Raw genomic sequence first — 22,361 nt, forward strand, 5'->3', positions numbered from 1 at the left:
CAAATCTTAAATCATTTCATTGGCTTTTTATCAAGAAAGAAAATAGCTCTAGATTCCTTTGAAAAACAGCTTTACTGAAATGGAATATACAAAAAATAGGGCCAAGAAATACCCAAATCTTAAATTATGGAGACTCTCTAATTTTGAACAGAATGCTGCTGTAAATCTAACACTCATTGGCCTATTATTCGTATCTCCTGCATATGCTGCAAATTTCCAACTAAGGACCGTCTCTTATAGCAAATAATTCAAACCACATCACTTCATCTTTTTAAAAATTTGACATAATTTTTATTTCTAAGACAAGGCTTTAACCAAGAAAAAACCTCCTTTCATTTAGTTATAAAGTGTAATTTCCTGAGAATTGCTATTTATAAAATTTCTCTTCAATGAATTCATAAAATGGATCCTTTGCTGATTTTGTTAATTATATATTACTAATGGAAAAATTCTACTTTTTAAAATAGAAATGACCCTTTTAAAATAGAAATTATGTCTTCTTTCTTTATAAAAATAAAGCTAACCATTGTTCCCAGTTTGCTAAAACTTGTAAGAAAGAAAAAGTGCTTTGCTTTGTTTTCTCTTAGAATTAAAATGCTGGGGAATCAAAGTTTTAGTTGTCTAAAATATATATATTAAATACCCTATGAAAATACAGTCGTTCAGAGTTCAGAGACTGGGAATCTCAATTATTTGGAAAGCCTCAATCCTAAAAGTTAGCTTTAAGGATTTCAACCAATAAAAATCTCTTTAATATATGCAAATTGAACCTTCCTCAAATTCTTACCTAGGCAATTAATTGTGTGTAAAAGAAGAAAGCAAACTAGAAGAGAAAAATAAATACTATTATTACAGAAAGGAAAAAAATGGTAGTTGATAAAGAGACAAGAAAGACTATCAAAATGCACAGATGACCTGGAAATTCATACAAAAGCATCTGCAAGTGAAAGGATGTGGTATCTGAGATATGGTTCAAAATAATCCAAGTTTTGGGAGAATCAAATGAGGGGTATAAATGAGACAGATTTGGTCATGTGTTGATTATGGAAGCCAGGTGATGGATAAAAAAGGTTAAAATAGCATTCTACTTTTGTATATGCTTGAAACTTTTGCTAAGAAAAAGTAAAACAACAATTAAAAAAAAACATGGAATTATAAGCCAATAGTCCCTGAGTATCGATTAGTTATGAAAAATCTTCTAATGGCCAAATTCAAAGGCCTTTTTTCTGTTCTCATCTTATATATGATCTCTCCACAGAATGGCACTGCACCACACCTTTCCTTAAAACTCTGTTGGTCTCTTGTTTCCCAAACTTTCTGACTCCTTTCCTCTCAATCCCTTTAGCTGTTTCTTCTTTCTTTCCCTGCCTCCAAAGTTTGCAGATCCTCAAAGTTCTTGTCTTTTCAAACTTTATAGACAGTTGCAAGGCGTTAATTATAACTAGTGCCAATGACCATCAAATTGCCATTTTCCACCTCCATCTCTAGGAGGTGCCAGAAGTGTGTTTCCAATGCTAGACATGAGAGTGTACTCGTCACTTGGGTAAATACAGACCCATCACATTCTACCACATCTCCTCAGCTGCAGATGAGAATTTTCAACTTTGCTTGACACATCCACTGAGGTCTCCTACGAGGACCTCAAATTCAATATATAAGTTTGAAAAAAACAGTTCATAATCTTTTCCTACATTTCTCCACCAGAAGTAGTAGCTTTCCTCTCAGCTTTCTTATTTCTGCTAATGGTACCCAATCAGCCAGGCGTCAAAGTTATGAATGTCTGGGCACTCTTTCTTTATATCCTTCCAATTCAATTCCTTCCTGTTGCCACTGCTGCAAAAGGGCTCTCAGTACCTCTCTGCTGAGACTACCGCTGAGGCTTCCTAACTGGTTTTCCTTCCTCTTGTAACTTCTAATTTCAGTCCATCTCATGGACTTGCCAGACAAATATTCCTGAAGGCTACCCCTAAAGATTTCACTCCTCTGTTCAAAAACCTTTGATGGATCCTCTCTGCCTAGTAAATAAACCTAAATTCTCTACCCAGATAGTCAATGCCCCTTACATCACCTAAGCTCCAGTCAGACTGAACTTTGATGACATTTCATTTATCCATCTATGAAGACAGGGTGCCCTTTTCCTTCTGTTATGACTACAGACGATGTAACGTAAGTCTTACTTCCTCCCGACACTTGTTGGCTGTTTGAGGAGAGGGACTGTATCTTGGTGCCTTCCCACAGAAAATAGCAGTCGTGTTTGTGACAGAAGGAAAGTAAGATTTCAGAACACCACCAAATTAAATTTACACTGCAAAACAGTATTTCAATTTTCCTTCCTGGAGATGTAGTCTTTCCAGAGTGCGTACATAAAATAGAATCTAATTTTACCTGTTATCACATTTATATCTGGGTACTGGTTTTCACACAGACCGACGGCTTTGCTATCCCTCTCAAAAGCCTCTCGAAGTTCTTTCTTGACGGCTGCCGAACCGCACAATCGGTACAGGCCTACCACCTAGAAATGAAACAATGGCCACATTATGGTAAATTGGATAAACAGAAAATACAATAGTGCAGTATGTATAAATCACATGAACTTGGTTATCAAATATGTTCTGGTGGCATTTCATTAAAAATACCTCAAACACAGCTTTTGAAAATCTCACCATAGACTATACTGATTATAGTTATATAGATTAATAAAACATGTTCTATTCTTTCATTTACATTCCAGCAATATACTATGATTTCTGTAGTGCTGGCTATCTTAAGCAAAGATACAATCTCTTCCCTTTAGTTTTATACGCTTAACCAGTATCTCCACGCCCGACGAGTGTGCCCTTTCACATCTTTTGCACTAGACTGAAGAAACACAGCATAGTGGTTAAACGAGGGTTTTAGATTCATGAGCCCCACTCAGTCACTCCCTGCTTAGTGAATTTGCGCAAGTTACTTAAACTCTCTAAAGCTTGGTTTATTTATTTTAAAAAAGTATATTTTTGAAGTAAGTTTCCAGTATACTATTTGTATAAATTTATCTTAAAAATTTTTTTTTTCAGGAAGAAATAAGAGCAAACCTAGGATTCTTTTTAACTTATCAAATTAATTATAAAGCAAAGGAGGAAATTCAATTAAAATAATATATAAATGGTAAAATAAAACCTCTAGTTCAAAATGTACATAAAAAGCACAAATACCACCCACCCCCTCCTCAACCTACATTAAAAAATCTGTTTTTTAAACACTGTTAGCTCATACAGGTTCTAAAATATTAAATCTTAAGACATTCACTAGGAAATCAACACAGTATCTTAAAGAGAAAATACGCCTGATTAAACCATTGAAGTTTTTAAAAGAGTAAACCTTTAAGAAAATTAGGAAAAACAATTGGTGTCTTGTACCCACCTACACTTCCACATCAAAGACTATTTAGGAAGTTTAATCATCTTGAATTGAAGGAAGTTATAGATAAAGAAATTATTTCACGACAGAAATGAAGTAAAAACACACAATGGGACCCCCAAGGATTTGAACTAGGGACCACTTTAAAGGGTTTAACATGATCTAGAAGATGTACACGAAGGAAATTTCCAGGTTTACTGATGACACTGAACTCTCCTGAGTCCTTAAATAACTGACAGGACACACTGCAGAAGGCAGGTCTCAAAAGTAGCAGTAATGGATACGGGGAAAAGTTACCCGAAATATTTGAGATGACAAGCTATTAAGCACTAATGAAAGGTAATAAAGAACCTACCACCATTTCTAAGAGAAGGTAATTCAAGGTGCTGATACATTCCAAAGGATCAACATAATATGGGAAACCAAGGATTACACTGGGAAGAAAATTCCAATTTCCTACCCATCCACATTCATGGTGAATTCACACTGAGAACAGCATGCACTATGCTGGTCACATCATCGCAAGGAGGAAAGGCAGAGCAGAGATGATCCAGAAAATGAAACTAAAACATTAAGCAAGGTCAAAGGAAATGCTACCACATTAGTAGAAACTAACTTGAATACAGCCTTTCTGGTGTAAGCACAATAAAATGTCACAAAATCCCATAGGATGTATCGCCTTGAACTTGAAAAAGAGATGAACCTAGAACAAGTTGAAGAAAGCAATACTTCAACAGCAAGTAATACATTAATGGAACGTGTTATCCCAAAAGCTGAAATCACACATATATTTTTAAAGGTGAATAAAAGAAGGAAGATCTAATATAGACATGTCAAGGGAAGGATAATTTAGGACATAGCCCTAAGTTCAGAGGCTGACTTCTTGAATCAAACACTTAAAGTACATGCTTGACGCCTCTATTAGAGAGAGAATCTGTACTGGATGAACCGTAAGTGTGATTTCTAGAGTAATTTTTCCCATTGGAAGAAAGATGAGTGGTAGCAGACGTCAAAGCATTTGGAAGATGCCACAAACTATTGTTGTATGACCATCAAAATCTGATTTTTATGGTAAAAAAACAAGAATAAGTACTGACTAAAAAGGTAAACAAAATTTAAGCAGTACGCTGGTCTGTAAAAATGCAGGCATAATTAGCTTCTTACTGTATGTGTGTCGGGGTGGAACAGGAAGACGCAAAAAAGGCAAAACAAGAAAATGTGTTTAAAAAGTATAGTTCCAAATGCACAACTGCAAAATTTACCTTTTATTTCACAGGAAGTAATTCTTTATTGAAATGACTCTTCCTAAACTTTAAGTATAAAAATGAAAAGCGCTGCTAAAAATATTTTCTTGGCATTTTAAATCGGTCACAACGGTCTTTTACACTTGCTCTTTATAAAATATTTTCTGAAAATAGACTGCAAAAGTACAGTGCTCTTTGAGTTACTTATTTCAATACACAATTGTAAAAGTTTGTTTAATAATTAGCTTTTTTTTAAAAAATGAAAGCAATGATTAGCTTTAAAGTCTACCTAATCTCTGACCTCCCTACATGCTGCCTGAAAAAAATGGAGGGAAAACAGAGAAACTTAAGAAAAAAGTAACTGGACCAAAAGTTGGATGGGGAACTAAAAGCCTCTCTTCCATACAGACAACATAAACTCGACTTGACAGAATCACATATCTGAGAAGGGGGTTCAAAAATTCAAATGTCCTATCTCTCAGCTGCAGGAAGCTACTGTGTCTATTTTTGTTAATAAAAACAAGTAAGACCCACAGGGATTAAGTGACTTGCTCAACATCACACTGCCAATAACGTAGGAGAAACCAGAATCCAAGTCTCCTACATCTTAATACAAAACTCCACTAATTCATCCAGTTTCTACAGTTTTCATGTTAAGTTCAAGATAGGTTATTTTAAGTTCATTTCTACATACTTATAAAGAAATCATACTTCAGATTTTGTGATATTTATCCTCAATGTTTTTTAATCAATGTTGTATATTCTGAGAGCACTAAAGCAAAATATTTCCGAAGGTAATGATTTTTAAGCTTATTTTGTATTCTAAGAATTAGTATAATAATTACTTGTACCTCAAAATAATATTGTCAGTTATATGCCATTTCTCATTGTCATAGTCTACATGTAGTCATGAAAACAAAGAAAGATAAAGTCTACCAACTGGTTAACATTTACATATCTCGTTACAAATAACACCAGGTCTTTTGTTTGTTTTAATGGATGCTTTTACCTTCTTATTAAAAGGAAAAGAGAGTGAGATGTGCTTTTATTAGTAGGACCTCTCCTTATCCTTAGATGCAAAGCTTATACTTTCCAAAGAGTGGAACGAGGGAGAATAGGAAACATGGCATTAATTTTAGGAGTGAAACAGGGTTACAAGATTCACTGTTGGAACTTTCTACCAAAGGAATGTCAAACCATGCAGAAACATTCCTTAAATGAATTGGTCTTTGCCTATGTTATCCGCACTGGCTTTTCCTAGGAATGCCATTGTAAAGCAATCTTCATCTTTAGGTATGGGTCCACGCAGCTCTGCATCACAACATAAATTATGGGACCATCTAGCATGCTTTCAATCATTAACAACATAGGTTAAGGTATAAATTATACCCTAAACATTAACGGAATAAAAACAAAGAGGAGGAATGAGAAAAGGTCTAAGTTAGATTTTTTTTTTTTACCTTACCTTGAACTCCTTCCCCCAAGACTTATTATAAGTTTAACTAATTAATCAAATAGACAAAGAGGCAATAACATAATACCTGACAGCCTCTCTTTTCAATTTCCATAATACATTTCTGAATCAGGAGTGGTACCATCAAGCCTGTGTTTTCTTTCTCTACAACTTTTCGAATATCAACGCCAAATATTTCTGGTTCTCGATTTGCATCTAGTCCATGAAGTGAATTCTCCCACTGTTCCAAAAGAGTCACCTTCACATAAATAAGACCTCTGGGTTCAAGTTTGACAGCCAACTGATGTGTCTTTGTCACTCTGAATAAGGTGGGAAGAACAACAGTTCCATGGCAACACACTCGGTTTTTTCTTGGAGTGGGCTCCCAACTGAATACTACTAATTTCAAATGCTGTGCGTTTTCAATTTCTATGTTGAAAGTGTGATCCATGTCTAAAAATGTTGTCCGGCACGTAAGCAAAGCTGTTCTGGCTTTGTTTACTGAATCGACCTGAATTGCACAGAAGACATCTCTTGAATCTATGCGAGGTGGTTTTAAGTCCTCAGCACCATAGAAGTGCACGCTCATGAGCCCCGATATGTACTGTGAGCACTTGGGCTGATCAGAAAAGCTGTAATGTCTAAAAGCGTCAATGTCTATCTCATTCTTGCTGCAATTATTTGGAATTATTTCTTTTCCTCTTGCAAACTTGTTTTCAGATCCATGTTTGCTAGATTTAGCTATAAGTTCAGGTGAATCTCCATCACTGAGGTAACCACCTTTGCAGGAATACTTAGAACTCACAGAAGTTATCTTCTGGTAGCTGTGCTGAGAAGACACACTGGTATCAAGATGGTACCGACTTATAACATTCCTCCTAGCAGCTGTGGTTGTGTTCCCAGAAGGCAGAATAACTGCGTGATGAATTTCTTGACAGTTACATTTAGACAAGGAAGGACTATTATCTGGACTGTTTACATAATTCAAGGTTCCTTTAACGCTCAGTTTTCGGCTAAGTTCTGGCAACCTTTTCATTTTCATGGAAAGTTTCCTCACAGTTCGTGGAGATTTTATTTTATCTGGAAAAGACCAATTAATTGAACTCCCTTTCTTCACAGAGCTAGGGCTTGGAGATGGTTCTATAACTCCCAATTCAGTCTTATTTGTAGCAGCTAGGATCCCAGGACCTTGGGGGAAAAAAAAAGATATTATAAGGTGATATGTTTTTATATTTAAGGGTCTTAAACTTTTATTCCTACTTTATAACCCACCAACTTAACAAACTGTCACATGGACAGAAATTCCTCCTTGTCTCATCTCAACAGGGAGACCTAGTTAAGTTTGGGTGAATCTCCACGGCCATGTTCAAGCAGAATGCCAAGATCTACACACAGCTTAGAGTGGAAAGAAGCACCTCCCTCTCCACCTGTTTTTCTATTCTGAAGGTTTTGGGGGAAGGGTGATATAGGTTCTTTTTAAAATCTCTCCCACTACAATATTCTTCAGTGAGTATATATAACTGTTAACAGTGGATATCAGAAAAAAACTAGGAAAGCTTCCTATTTTAATGTGCATTTTAGCATATTAAAACATTTACTTTAACATATTTCCTATTTTGGTATATTTATTTAGAAATCCTACCTATTATAAGAATGACTCCTCTATATTTACAATCCTCTAAAAACTAAATTTAATCACATAGCATTGCTGGTTAAAAAAAAGTCAAAAACATAAGAAGGATGTAATTTTGGCAACTAAGAGCCCCCTTCTTGTTCTAAAATTCTATTAGAACATATCACCAAAGGTTATATAGAATGAACTCTAGTCAAGCAGGAATAACTGAATATTGAATATCATAAATCTAGCTAAATAATTTTTAATACTGTATAGACATCTTCTTTCTTATATTATTTGAATGCAAAAATTCCCTAGAACTTCAAAAGCTAAATTAGGGCCTCTCCTTGCAATTGTAATATAGTAAAGGACAGTACAGAGATATAAATATGTTTTCTTATTATTTTCTGTTTTCATAAAGGGTAAAGCATTAAAATGCTTTTTAATTTTTCTCCATACAAAAATAGCTTTATTTTTTTCTGAATGTCAAAACTATTCAGGTTTACAATAAAAAGTTTTTTTTTTAATTCAGAAAAGTACAAATAATTAATAGCCCATACCACCAAGAGATTAGTCATCATAAAACCACACTATCAGGAGATTAAAAAAGGTACAACTGTGGTGAAAATAATATTAAAAGGAGCTTCATGTTGTTATTATTAAATTATTGATATCTAATTATTATTAACATAATACCAGCCAACATCTAATGAGCTAGACAAAGTATGAAAAATTTAATACTTAGTATATGCAGATCCTCATTTAATTCTCATAACAACCCTAAGAGTTAAGATACCGTTAGCACCCCACTCTCCAGATAAGGAACCTTACGCACAAAATGTCTGATTTGTCTAAGATCACAAAGTTGCTGAATAGAAGAACCAGGACTCAAAGCTACACACAGGCTTTCAGAGTCTGCGCTCTAAAATACTACACTTTCAGTCTCTCCATTCTTTTAAACATTTTTCTGTTCCACACGTACACATCAGATTGATTTTCAAAGACCTTTCTTCAACTACTATTTTGAAGTTAACAAAAACTCCAGTTTAAAAAAAAAAAGAATGTACAGCCTAATCAATTTCATTTTAAAATCTGAACCTGTTCCTAGTAAGTTTTCAAACTGATAAAGCAAAATAAAAATAGCATCTAAAAATCTAATATTATATAGATTTAAATTATGCCTTTAGAAGAACCATGTAGTATTTCCTAATTATTTAAAATTTAAATTAATTTTTCATACTTTAACTATTCCTTATAAAGATCCTTAGGGGCCCTATTACATAGAGGCTACTCTATGTAATACAACAATTCAAATGAGGGAAAAAAGTGTTTATTCATTTCAAAAATCAATAGATTAAATGACCTTTCTTTAAAGTATTAATATAATATTCTCCCTCCACCCTTCTTTATGTGTGCTAACGACAAAGCAGTTTCTTTATAGAGAAAGGACTATTTTAAGCATGCCTGCTGGGCTTTTCTGGTAAGCAACTAATAAGAAATGGGTGCTTGATAAACTAGACAAAGCATCCCCTTGTACTATAAATGGTAGTCTACTGGTTTACTCCCTACAACATTCTACAGTAATGAGAGCCCTCTACAGTCCACCACCTATTTTGTCATGGCCTAAAAAAGACAACCAGTATATGAAATTGCTCTAGGTTTTATTAAATTATTCATGAGTTAATCTAACATTCTTTTTTTATACTTTGTGCATTTAATATTTCCTAGTGAAACTCTTACCTAATTATTGAAATACCGTATATGTTAGTAATTTCTACTGCAGACAAGAATGAATTCATTAAAACAAAAATGCTTTGTTTTCATAAAATCCACCAAGTTCAACAATCACTTAAAATTACACAATTATGTTAACCAAATCACAGATTAGCTATAGCTTATAAGGGGAAAGTACAAAATGAAAATCTATATATAAATGTATGTATACATACACACCAAAGTTAATAAGCAAAAAACAAGGCATAATTGTGTCAGGATGACCATAACATTATCATTCATATTAAAGATACTTAAGCTTTGTGGGGAGAGTATAGCTCAGTGGTAGAGCATATGCTTAGCATGCAGGAGGTCATGGGTTCAATCCCCAATACCTCCAGTTAAACCAAAAAATAATAATAATAAATAAATAAACAAACCTAATGGCTCCCCTCCCAAAATACAGACTTTCCTACTTCTTGATCAAAAAATTATTTTGAAATTCAACCATTCTCTTTACCTACTTCTCAACAGATTTCTGCCACTGTTGCTAAAGAAAACATACCACTTCCGGTAAGTAACCTTTCTTACCAAACTTAAAAAAGAGATGACATATAAATAAATTGTCTAAATATTTCCTTTGGTCAACTTAGGAATGTGCTTATTATAATAATACGCTTAGGAGGAGAATCACAGTAAGAAAGAAGACACAACTGACAGCCTTACTGTACTTTCAAGTTTGGGTGGTGTTTCGTGTTTTTTTTTTTTTTTTTTTTTTGTACTGTCTGTCTTTCCAGATTCACAACTTGCCACAAACATAAAATAATAAAGTTTAAAGAAGTATTAAGTCAAAGTGTAGCTCACTTTGGAGACACTGGCTGTCTAATGTTGCTCTTATCCTGTGCCCTCCGCCTCTTCTGCACTATCCCACACCCATCACTACCTGCCTGCCCTGCTCCTGCTAAGCCTTCCTCATACTCCACCCAGATCACCACCTGTGTTCCAAACTATTATTTTATATAGTATTTATTCCCCTTCGCATCCAGATTACAAAAGAAACACACATTCACTCTGGAAAGATCAGTCTATAATTAGAAATGCACACACACACACAATTTTAATCCCAGCACTGGGGAGTGGTGGGGGTGGGGGTGGCAGGCATGAACACTTCCAGAGTAGCTTTTCACTGTTCCTTTCAAAACTGGCATCACAGTGTATACACTGTTTTTTAACTCACTTTTTTCTTAGCAATATAACATTTACTCCTCCTCACATACCAGAGAAAAGGATCCGAATGCAAGTAGTTTATTTGTAAAGTACAAAAACATCAGCAAGAAAGTGAGGAAATTCAGGAGAAAATTCAAGGTGAATTATCAAGGCTGCTACCACTGTGAGCAACTGGAGCTTAACCTCGTGAGAAAGCCCTGGGAAACAACGTGGAACTAGCCCATCCAAGGGCAGAGGGAGCTGGGCTAGGCCTGTCGCACAACTGGGACTCACTAGCTGAGGGGCGCGCCCAGGCTGCTCTGCAGGAGACTCCCTAACAGTTCAGAGGGCGGGCGTCCTCAAGCAGAGAGCAAACGGCCAGTGCTTGGAAGTAGGCTGCCTCCGTTCAAATAAGGAGTAGAACCCAAGGGACACGGACGAGCACTACCAGCATCTGCTACACCCCACATCTCTGAATATTTTGTACACTTGAAATCTTATAAGTTAAAATGACTTGCTATAAAACAGAGCTGCTTTTTATGCAACATTTAATATTTGCAACTAAACTAGCCTTACGTTCTGTCTCCTGGGTAGTGTGTCAGGGACTAAATTTTAAAAGAAGCACATCAGAAATCAAGGCAATGAAGAAAGAATAAAACCATTACACTGAACTGTATGAAATGCCGGGTTTTTTTTTTTTTTTCCAGATCAAAAACTGTTAAATATTGGCAATTTCATATGGTTCAACCGAATATGTATCAAATTCCAGTTATTTCCTTTCTGGGTTCCGTATCTACTGTAGCGCCAATCTGCGAGACTTTTTACTTCGACCTCTCGTTGCTTTCTCTCTTCTTCCTTTCCTTTGTTTCTGAGGAAATGTAGGCGTAAAAGTGAAAACTAATGACTATTAGTATACTGAATATACAACTTTTCACCTGTGGCCAAGCTAGGTGTGAATGAGTGAGTGAACGAATGAATCAAAATAAGACTTAATGAAGAGTATCTCTCTTCCACTCCGTGTGATTCCATTCTTTTAGCTACCAGAAAAGCAATTGCTGTTTCAAAGGAGCGACATACTAACACCGCAGCATGCATACTGAAGGCTAGTGCAGGAGCACTCAGCTCCTTCACCCCCTACAAAACCAAGTCTGTGATAGGAACAGTTAACTACCATGTCTACAGAAATGTCTGTGAACCTTTTTGAGTCTTCTTTCTCTTCATGAAAATACACTCACTTTGTAAGGGAAAGTACATAGCTACAATAGACATCTCGATTTAGTTTTAAAGAACTGAACTATCAAAGAATTAAAAAATGAAAGAAGGAAAGGCAGATATATGATCATCGTTACCTGCAAGAGGAGATCTCAACATGGGACTCTCGTCTACCATTATAGCTTCTTGTGTCTTGTGTCCATGCCTTTGCGTGTGCTGGTGCACAAGCTCTGTGGGATGGATGGGATCTACAGGAGTCACTTCATGTGGCTGTGTGGTCTGAACATCGCCTCCACGTTCAGAGGAGCCCAGCAAGTCTTCAGCGTGCTGCTTGGCTTTCACGAGGTCACCTCCAGATACTACTCTCACACTGACAGCAGGAAACTTCAGCACAGCAGAGTCCACCTCACCAAAACTCAGGGCACTTGATATACCAAAGTCGTCATCCTCAGGGATGGGGTTGTACCATATCTCTCCTTCATCATCCGCATCATTCTCCTCATTACAATCTAGTGAGCAGTTCCTTGATAATGAAGAACCTGCAGCATTGCACACCATATACGTACAATATTCTTCAGGTGATCTGAGGAAAGGGCGTGATAGCTGATGCTTAGGTAGAGAAACAGGTGAGACGGATAAATGGCTTATCTCTTGGCATTTCTTATTTTCTTCTTCCAAATTAAAAGACCTCGAAGTACTCTGATACAGCCAGTTGCGTTTTTTTGACACAGTGATGCTATTAAGTGGCTTATGACCCCTGAAGTCCATATTATCCTTCAAATCTTCGAAGTCTCGTCTCTTCATTGACGACCCATAGACATTTTCAAATAAATCTGTTTCAAAGAAATAAGAAAGTAGAATATCATGCCTGGCACATCAGAAAAGACATGTGACTTGAGACCAGTTATTAAGATACTATTTTTAAAAAGATAAAAAGGAAGAAAAGTAGTATCAATCACATTCAGAGACTAAAATTGAACAAGGAAAATTTTGGATTTTCCACCTAAACATGGATTTAGATGTCATAAGAATTCTAAGAAAAAAACTCTAAGACTGTCTTTATAAACATCATTGGGCTAAGAAAGCTTTAGCTGAGCAAAACACACTTTATTAAAAGCTTGTATAGAATGCTTTGTGCACAGTATGCCTTCCATTCACATTTGAGTCATTTTAAACTCACTACAAGGACTTTAGAAAACACAAGTAATATGACTACCTTTTCATACAAAGATTAACTGAACACATCTTTCAAAATAATTGTGCCTTACTTATTAATAAATATCTTACTGATAACAAAAATTTCAACATAACATTTGTTTCCTAATCATATAGCAGTGTCTTAGGCAGAGTTTAAGTCTAAATATATAGGGCAAACATAAAAATAAAACTCCCCAGGAAGACCAGACTCACAATGAGCACAACACAGCTGTGGTCATCAGGCGGGCACAACCTTAAGCAGCTAGAGGATGAGAATGAACAAAATAGCTCCTGCCCTTAAGGAACTCGTAGCCTAATGAAGGATGTCAAATACTTAGATAGGTATATGTATTAATACGATGTGATAAGACTCTAAAAATGTATATATAACATGAATTCCATATAAAAGGGAAAATTTTTTGCACTTCTATAAAGTTGCATAAAGCTGGCTTCATGACAGTCAATAAGCTAAACATATATCATAATACTAATTCACTACACATAGATAATTAAAACAAAACCACATTTCTCATTTTCAGATCGTGCCAGGTTTGTAAATTATGGCCTGTGCTACTTTCAGCGTGTATGTATATGGTTGGTTCATCTTAGCATTATGGCAAGTAAAATATAAGTCTGATAACGGACAGAGATAAAAACACATTAAACTATAGGAGCTTAATAACAACCAAAAAATCAGGTTCATGCATAATCAAGGCTTTCAGTAACCTCCCTTCTACTGAAACAAATCTTTTAAAAAATGTAAAATTTCCCTTTTTTAACCCTAAACATTACCTAATCAAGATTAATTTAAAACACAAAAACAAAAAACCTTAAACACAAACTGGATTTCAAGTTCAGTTAGTTCCAGAGGCAGAAATAGAGGGACAGACTAAGAATCAGAAGGGAAGGAATCTCCTGTGAATGCCTACTTATGCCAGATATTTACTTACTCAGGAAATATTTCCTGAGTGTCTATTATGTGCCAGGAACAAGAGATAAAGCAGTAAGAAAGCCCTTAATCTCATTTAACCTCTTCAACAATCCTGAGACAGGTCTGATTATTTCCATGAGCCTCAAACATATGAGGGATATGGTCAAGGTGCAAGGCCTAGGATTCAAATTTATGCTTGTCTAACCTTAAAATACATGCTCTCACCTGTCCCCCTCAACAGCACGCTACCCACTAAAGGTAGGGATATAGGCAAACTTCTCTGAACATGGTGATAACATCATCCCAGTTAACCTTTACAGGGTGGCTGCTGGGATTAAGTAAAATAATGTTTGAAATACTTTTAACCTCTTCTGACTCCAAAGTTCGTAGGAGCACACCTGGGATACCGCTAAGGGATACCTACCTCCACTCTCGGAAATTTAACGTGTAAACATGTAACAGATATTCAGTAAATATCTTGAATTGATTTAATTTAACTAATGAAAACCTGAAGATTCGTCTATCTGTGGTTCTGTCTTGTTTACACTTAAAATTAGGAACTGAAAATCACCACATACTCGGGAATCGCAGAGGCTTGAGAGCTTTTAGCGACCACAACCTTTTGCAGAGTGCACTAAAATCTAGATCTGTTTCACGGTTAAGCCCAAACGCCATATTATTTAATGGCATTTCAGACCTTCACAGGATATTACATGTAGTTTTGACATAATTATAAATTTAAAGCAAACAAGTATAAAATTAAACAGTTCACAATGGATATGAGTCATACATTTTTTTTTCAGCTGTCTCTCAAAATATCCAAAATGTTATACAGACACATTATTTTGAGTCCTATCAGAGGTTTTTGACATACATCATAAATGAAGTAAACATGCTTCTACTTGTACTACATTCCAAGGAACTGCAATGAGAAAAATAAAGCTACCAGTATCCCATTTTTAAGCCAACTGATACATCTATTGATGTGTTTAATGAATGTGCAATACTAAAAGGAATAATTACATCATGAGATACAGTGCAACTATTTTTCATGAGACTACAAATTACAAAAACTTGAAATGAAATAGTCTGATTGCTGTTGATGAATGTTTCAAAATACATGATGTTGTTTAAATTTAGAGATAAATAGGTATATTATTATAATTTCTGATAAAAGTCAAATTTATTGTTATTAGAGCTGAATGTAAGCAATATATTATTCAAGGCAGCAAATTTTACTTGAGCAATTGTTTATAAATAACTTAAAGCATTTCATTTTTATCTCAGTTAATTAAATGGATGCATATGAATATAACTTATACAGAAGTGTAAAGCTATTTGCCATCTTCCCTTCATTCCCCATTTATCCTAAAATTAATGTTAAACCTTACTGGCATAAATGTGAAAGTTACCTTTAGCTTCAAATTTTTATATATATATATATATATATATATATATGTATATACACAGACACACATACATATATATAGACATTTATATGTTTATATGTTGAAAGAAGACACAAGTAAAAAGATATAAAAATACGTGCAAAGTTGCAAGGCAAAAAAGGCTTCATTTTCTTGCAACTATACATGTTATGATGTAATTATCAGATTTTAATTAAATTCATTTTCCTTGAAAATCTGTAAGAGAATGCAGAAGTGGCAATTAAAGGTTTTCACTCAGAAAAATATTTACATAGTGGTGACCTACTCAAGCCAACTTTGTGTTCTCAACTATTACGTATTTCATAATAAATCTAGATGACTTACTAAACGTTTAACTAGTGCTCCAGTTCAAAATCAACAGCATACGTTCTGAGTAATTATGTATTTCAGCCATCACTGAAAATGTACAATATCTACAGACATTTAAAAAGTTCTACTACAGAAACAAACTCCGCTGCTTTTGCTTACTTCTCGTTAAAAACCCTAAATAAAGGTATTCTTATGAAAAATGCACCTGAGCTTAAATAAATACAAGCAGCCCTGCTTACAGAGTCAATCAAGCCTGGCAGCTCAAATGAAATTACTAGAATAAACCTAAGCCTTAGGTTCATATGAGTGAGTTTATGTATATACCTTTATCTTTCCCAAATAAATCTAAATAAGGAGAGGAGTACAATAAAAAGGAAAAAGGTGTTTTTTTTTATCTTTTATTTTTCCTCCCTTGTGACTAGCAGTAAAAACCCTTAGGAAAAAAAGCTGTGTGCTAGCTTTGGGGACAGGAAAGTAGACAAGGAAATTTTGAGACTGTTTTGAGTTCCCTGAAAGTAATGAAGAGGAACAAGAGAAAAGAAGCACGAAAGAAAAGATGAGTAGAATAAATAAGTGCCCCTAAAGGGGTGTCCTCTAACTCAGTTCTCAGTCTCCTTGAGGCAGTCGTTCTGAACTTCAGATCATTTCACTCTCCATACAGAATCCTAATGATCTGGGGCAAGGCAGTGTTTTCACAAAGCCTGCTTGCCTTTCTTGACAACATTTAAGCACCAGGCATGGTACCCAATGGATTATCTTTTTTCATCCTCACAGCAACCTGAGGACTGAGGCTATGTAGCTAGTTAAGTAACTTGTCCAAGGTCATAAGCCTGGTAAGTGGTGGATTTGATCCGAAATCCAGAATCTCTGTTCTATTAGCCATTATATCATATGGCTGTCTCTTGCAGATTCCAAAATCTCACTTTTACTAGTACAAGATGAGACCAATATGGAGGGAACTGCTTAAACTTGTCACATATAAGTGAGTAGTAAGTGTAAAGTCATACATATAAAACTGAAGCAGAAAGAGTTCCAGTGCTTTGCTCTAATGGAGGTTGGTTTAAATATCAAGTGTCAGAATAAAGTAGAATGATTTTTCAAACCTTTAAAAATGTATCAAGACAGGCGATTGGGGGTCCTGAGAATTCTAGACCCTTACTACCCAAAGTGTGTACTACACTGGGAGTTTGTTAAACTGTAGAATCTCAAGGTCCCACCCCCACACATATTAAATCTGCATTTTAACAAGATTTTCAGAGAATTCATATGCACATTAAGTTTGAAAAGCTCTGTTCTGTAACTGTGAATCACAGAGTGGCCAAGGTCTGGAAAACAGCCTTAGTGATTCTCAAAACATAAACACCACTGAGAAATGTAGGACTTTCAAAATCAACACAACACTATTTTCTGCTGAATATGTAATTCTCAATGTTTTCTGGCCACCAGCAACTCCAATGTTCTATGGCATTCTTCCCAAAACAAAAAACAAAAGCAAAAAACAGGACTGGCTTGCTTCTGGGGCCACAATGGTAGAATTTCTCACAGCGGGATTTAGAGCTAGAAGACAGTCAAAAATTATATGCCTATAACTACTAGTCTTGAAAGGGCTAATGCATAAAAGAATCTGTTTGAAAAATTCATAAAGATAATGCAGTTCATAAAGTTAAGAAATTGGAGCTACAAGTACTTGAGAAAACAGGCATCTGCACTGACAGCAACAACTTCACTTTAAGACACAATGCGCAGGTCATACCAGCTGCAATGCTACCTTTAAAAGAACTGTCTAAAGAGTTTGCACAAAATATTAGCAAGTTACATGTCCTAATTTTTTTCCTTCACAGATCATGGAGCAAGAAGAGCAGAGTCAAAGTAGGTTAATTATTTTTTAAAATAAAAGGCCAAAGTAGCTCAACCTGGTGCTTTTTATTTATTTCTGAGCACCTTATGCTAATTAAAACATTTATAAAGACTTATAATGAAGTATATTTGGCAAATAGATTAAAATTCCTTCGTAACTTTAAGGCTTGCAGAAACTTGACAATATTTAGTATGTGTAATGACTTTAGATTTCTTAAATAATCATCTCAATTAGCAACAAATTGGCCAATCTGTGAACACTACATACCCCACTGCATCAAATAATTTGCAGTATTATATTACCAAAAGTTTTAGTGGCTCTTAGTAGGAGCCAGAATCAAAACAGAAAATCATTTTGGCTTCCATTTGTCATATGGTCTCAAAAATTTCCAAAATACCTAAGTAGATCAGGTATCTCCATCCCAGTACATAGTTATTCTATGTTATAAATTCTAAGTATAACTTTCTTTTGAAAGAAAATATCCTCACAAATAATATTGTATAGAAAAATGTGATATAAACCTTTCAGGCTATTTAACATCTTTATACAACCAAGAATGCACTGCTTCATCTGGACTGCCCAGTTAATTTTTTAGAGAACATGATTTTAAAGTAACACCAATTTGAACTAAACATTTAAAGATACAGGTTAAAGATGGATATAGCAATTGATTAAAAGAAAGTCTTTAAGCCTATTCTAGGATCTCCCCATCTTCTTTGCAACTTTGAGAAAGTTACTTATTTCTCTAAACTCTGCTAAACTTCCATCCATCTCCTCAATCCAAGCAATTAAATAGAATTAATTGGATCGAACCTCTAAAGAACTTTAGAACCCTTTTGACCTTAAATAAATAGGGGTTTTGGAGCCATAAAGACCTGAGTTTGAATCCACATAAAAGTTTGGATCTATACACTACTATACATAAACTATATACTAGTTTAAGTGACCTTGGACGAACTACTTAACCCCTCCTCTTCTTTTGTTGTTATTGTTCAATAGCTTGTCATACCTCCACGTGGGGGGGGGAATAATAAAGATTATATGCAGACCCCATAAAGTATCCAGAATGGTTTTAATAAGTTCAACTGATCTTCATTAAAAAGTTTTAAAAAAGATAAGCTCTTCAAATCTATACTAGTTATGTAAACATTGCACAAATTATTCTTCCTAAGAGGAATTGGCGATTTGAAAGGAAATAACATCTGAGAAAGTTTTTTAAACCAGAGATTAAAGTTTTTGTTTAGATTTCTTGTAAAATATCCAAAATTATATCACATAGTAATTCAAACGTGTCATTTAATTTCTTTTAAAATCAGTTTCATTTAATTAGCTTCTCAGTGGAAAAAAATCAATCAATTCATTCCTAAGAGTTACTGTATTTACTAATATGTTTTAAATCCTTGAATGTTTACCCTACAACTGAGGGTATTAAAAGCCACCAGATGGTAAATGTTTAACCTTTGCAATAAAAAAGTAATAAATATTTTACTAAAGTTTTATACAGATTTTTGTTACGGCTGAAAAGTAACTGTCTCACAAAGAGTTAACTGAATCAAGATCAGTAGAAGTAAAGATACAATGGCAATAAAATGTAATAAATGATTACAAATACTTTACAACTACTGGAAATGCATAATTTTATTATGAAGTTAGCATAAAGTATACCTCTCTTCACAAAAATTTACATTCTACTGTCCTTTTATTCACATGGAATGGAATAAATTTGAGGGAAAATTTTGACAGGTGTGAATTAGAGATTTATAGATTCAAAAAAACTCTTCTAGTTTGTATACACTTAAAGTGAATCACTTAATTTGTCTGCACTGTGTGATTAGAAGTTTTGTGAGCTTTGTTTCTCCCCACTGCTGCGTGTTTATTGGTTTAAAAAAGTTAATGTGCACAAACCCAGTCCTGTAGGATTTGTAACTCTTACCAGAGAAACTGCTAAGCACTGTGAATACTTTTTACATTTCAGCATTTAATATTTTTAAAATTATTACTGATATGTAAGTCATTATACTCACAAAAAAGTCTTTATATTTATGAGTGTAGTCCAAAAGATCATGTTCTTTTAGGCTCACTTTGAAGGCACTTCTTTCACAAGAGAACTTTTTGCTATTTACAACGTAAGAGATTTCTAGAATTAATCATCTAAACCTCCAGTGAAAACTAAAAATCACACACAAAATAGGCAGCAAAATCCTATTATTAGGACAATTATACTTAAGTTACAAATAACATTAAATGTCTAAACATTAAATACTTACTTTCTTAAAAACTACATAAGACATTTTTCTTTTGATTAAATTGCAAGTGCCCTTCATTTTCCACAATAATTAGATTACCTACTTTACTGGGTTTTTAGGGGGCAAGGGGGAGAGGAGGAAAAGGTGAAGAGAAAAGAATATGTGAACTCCTACCTGACTAAAAAGAAATTTTACTATGGTAGTTTTTTCGGTTTGGTTTGGTTTTGGTGTTTGGTTGTATGTATCTGTCTGTGTGTGCACGCGGGCTCCTGGGAGAGAGAGGGGGAAAGGTGCAATGAGCTAAGTGACAGTTTATAAAGTCCATAAAGTCTAACTTGGATCAAATTCAAATTCACAAACTCCACAAAAGTCTACAGATTTGCCTAGAGCTACAAAGAATAAAAATCAAGGCAGCACCACCTAACTCGAAACCCACAAAAGTGTGTGGTGAACTTAACCTTTACTCACTGTTGTGCTTAAAAGTAGGTACACTGGTTCTTGGAGAAGAAAAAACAAAAACTCCAAGTTCCTCATGCCACTGTCTTAAAAAAAAAAAAAAAAGACGAGAGAATGCATTACACTAGGTAACTGTGAAATCGCATTTAGCTGCCACTTACTTACATGACACTCACTTCGGCACGGGCGCGTACCTGTCTGCAAAACCATACCTTCTTCTCTGCTCTAAGACAGAAGCCCGGTCGGTAAACATGAAGGCTTGAAGTGTTAGCATTTTGATTTCAAAGGATCCTACCTGTCAGCGTAATTCTTTGGTTTGGAGGCACCGAGAGGACTTGACTTTCCTGCATTTTCAAAGTGCCCAGATTTGGAGAGATTGCTTGCGCTTCCGCGACTTCGGGGGGTGTCCCACGGGCGCGACCCTTCATCCCCAGGGACAGCAGGCGTCCTTTGTACATCCACTTCTGCAGCTTTTTGACTGTCACTGCGGGCGGTTTGAGGAAGGGGAGCCCCTCCTGGCCGTCTCCTTTGCCGTGGCGGATCACAGAGGACCCCGCAGGATCCCGGAAAGGACTTCCCGAGGAGCGGCCGGGGTCCTCGGAGACAGGAGTCCGAAGGCCGGAGGGTGCCGCGGCCAGGGCGCTGCCTCCGCTCCAGCCTTCCATCCCGTCTCCACGTGGCGGGGGCTCGTCCGGGTCCCCGCGCGCGCCGCACCTGATCCAGCTGTCGCTGCGCCACCGCTGGAAGGGAGGCGGCTTGGCACCTACCCCGAGACTGTCGAGGCTTCTGCTGCAGGACAGCCGCATCCGAGGAGTCCGCGGGCGGCCTCCCCCCGACTCCCTCGGAGGCGACCGGGGCGGAGACACCTGCTGCCAAGGGCGGCCGCCGCCTCCCCCCTCCCAGTCTTGGGGGCCGGCTCGGCAGTCCGCTGCGCCGCAGGGGGAAGGCGGCTGGCCCCGAGCCCAGGCTCCCGCAGGGCACCCGCGATCCGCCCAGCCCCGGTCGCCCCGCCGCGCGCCCGAGTCAGGGGGCAGGTCGTGCATGGCCTGGATCAGCAGATAATAGGCCTCTCGCAACTGGGTCTGCAGCCTGCCTGTCTCCAGGCGGCCGCCCTCCGCCCCCGGGGAGGAGCCCGCCGCCGGGGGAGGCGGGGGCCACCGCTCCGCCTCCGCCCCCTCAGGCTCGAGCGAGGGCTGGGAGCCGCCGGGCAGGTTCTCGTAGTAGTCGGCGTCGTCCTCGTCGTCGTCCTCCTCGTCCTCTCCGCTGCCCTCGGAGCCCGGCGGGGTGTGCAAACAGGCGCGAGTGAGCCAGCGGCCCGGGGGTGCGACCTCCTTCCCGCCGCGCGGCCGAGGCCCGAGCGCTCCCGACCACTCGGGTCGCCCTCCTGGGACCCGCGCCTTGGGACATCTCGCTGGAGGCGACGGCGGGGGCCGCTCCAGGCTCGGCTGGGCTCCGTCGGCATGCTCGCGTGGTGGGGCATCCGCAGCACCCCCGGCGTCTCCCTCGGCTGCCGAAGAGGCCGCCACGGTGGCTGCAGCAGCCGCCCGAAGCCCGAGCTCCCTGGCGGCGCGGGGACCCCGCCTCCCCCGGAGCCTGGACAGCGTCCGCCTTAGAGGGTCCGCCATCCCCCTGCGCCTCAGCAGGCAGGCTCGCCCCTGCCGCGGGGAGAGGTCGGAGCCCCGCTCGGGAGAAAGCAGCGCTGGCGGAGGCGGCGGCGGCGGCGGCGGCGGCGGCTCCCCATGACCGGCGCTGGCCCTCGCGGGCTGCTCACATACTTGGCATAACTCTGCCGCGGGAAGGGTGGGGGAGGGCGGCGGCGCTGCACGGCGCATGCCCCGGAGCCCCGGACCGCGACGGGGCGCGCGGGCTGCCGGCGACAGGGCTGCGCTCCCCGGGTGGGCGCGCGACGCCGGGCGCGGCGAGGCGTGTGAGCGCTCAAGTAGACCGGGGGATGCGAGAGTGCGCGCACCGAGCGTGGGGCTGCACTGAGGGTCGAGGCAGGAAAAAGGACGAGCGGGAAGGTGAGTCTGGGCCGGAGGCTGCAAAGTTCTGGTTAAGGAGACAGAGAAAGGGA

The 22,361-nt window shown here is 37.9% G+C and overlaps 1 protein-coding gene across 3 annotated transcripts in view; it reads right to left on the bottom strand.

Moving 5' to 3' along the window:
* The window catches only part of SYDE2 (synapse defective Rho GTPase homolog 2), a 41,731-nt gene extending 19,722 nt beyond the window's left edge, over positions 1-22,009 (bottom strand). For all 3 annotated transcript variants that reach the window (XM_032494704.1, XM_006190189.3, XM_032494705.1), the window contains exons 1-4: positions 20,583-22,009; positions 11,980-12,675; positions 6,185-7,284; positions 2,386-2,512 (exon numbers count right to left, since the gene is read on the bottom strand). In XM_032494704.1, coding sequence (XP_032350595.1) covers positions 2,386-2,512; positions 6,185-7,284; positions 11,980-12,675; positions 20,583-21,912 — 3,253 coding nt within the window. In that variant the 5' untranslated portion in view covers positions 21,913-22,009. The remainder of the gene's footprint in view (positions 1-2,385; positions 2,513-6,184; positions 7,285-11,979; positions 12,676-20,582) is intronic.
* Between the last annotated feature and the right edge of the window lie 352 nt (positions 22,010-22,361).

The sequence above is a fragment of the Camelus ferus genome, chromosome 13 (genome assembly GCF_009834535.1).
Source record: "Camelus ferus isolate YT-003-E chromosome 13, BCGSAC_Cfer_1.0, whole genome shotgun sequence".
Lineage (NCBI taxonomy): Eukaryota > Metazoa > Chordata > Mammalia > Artiodactyla > Camelidae > Camelus > Camelus ferus.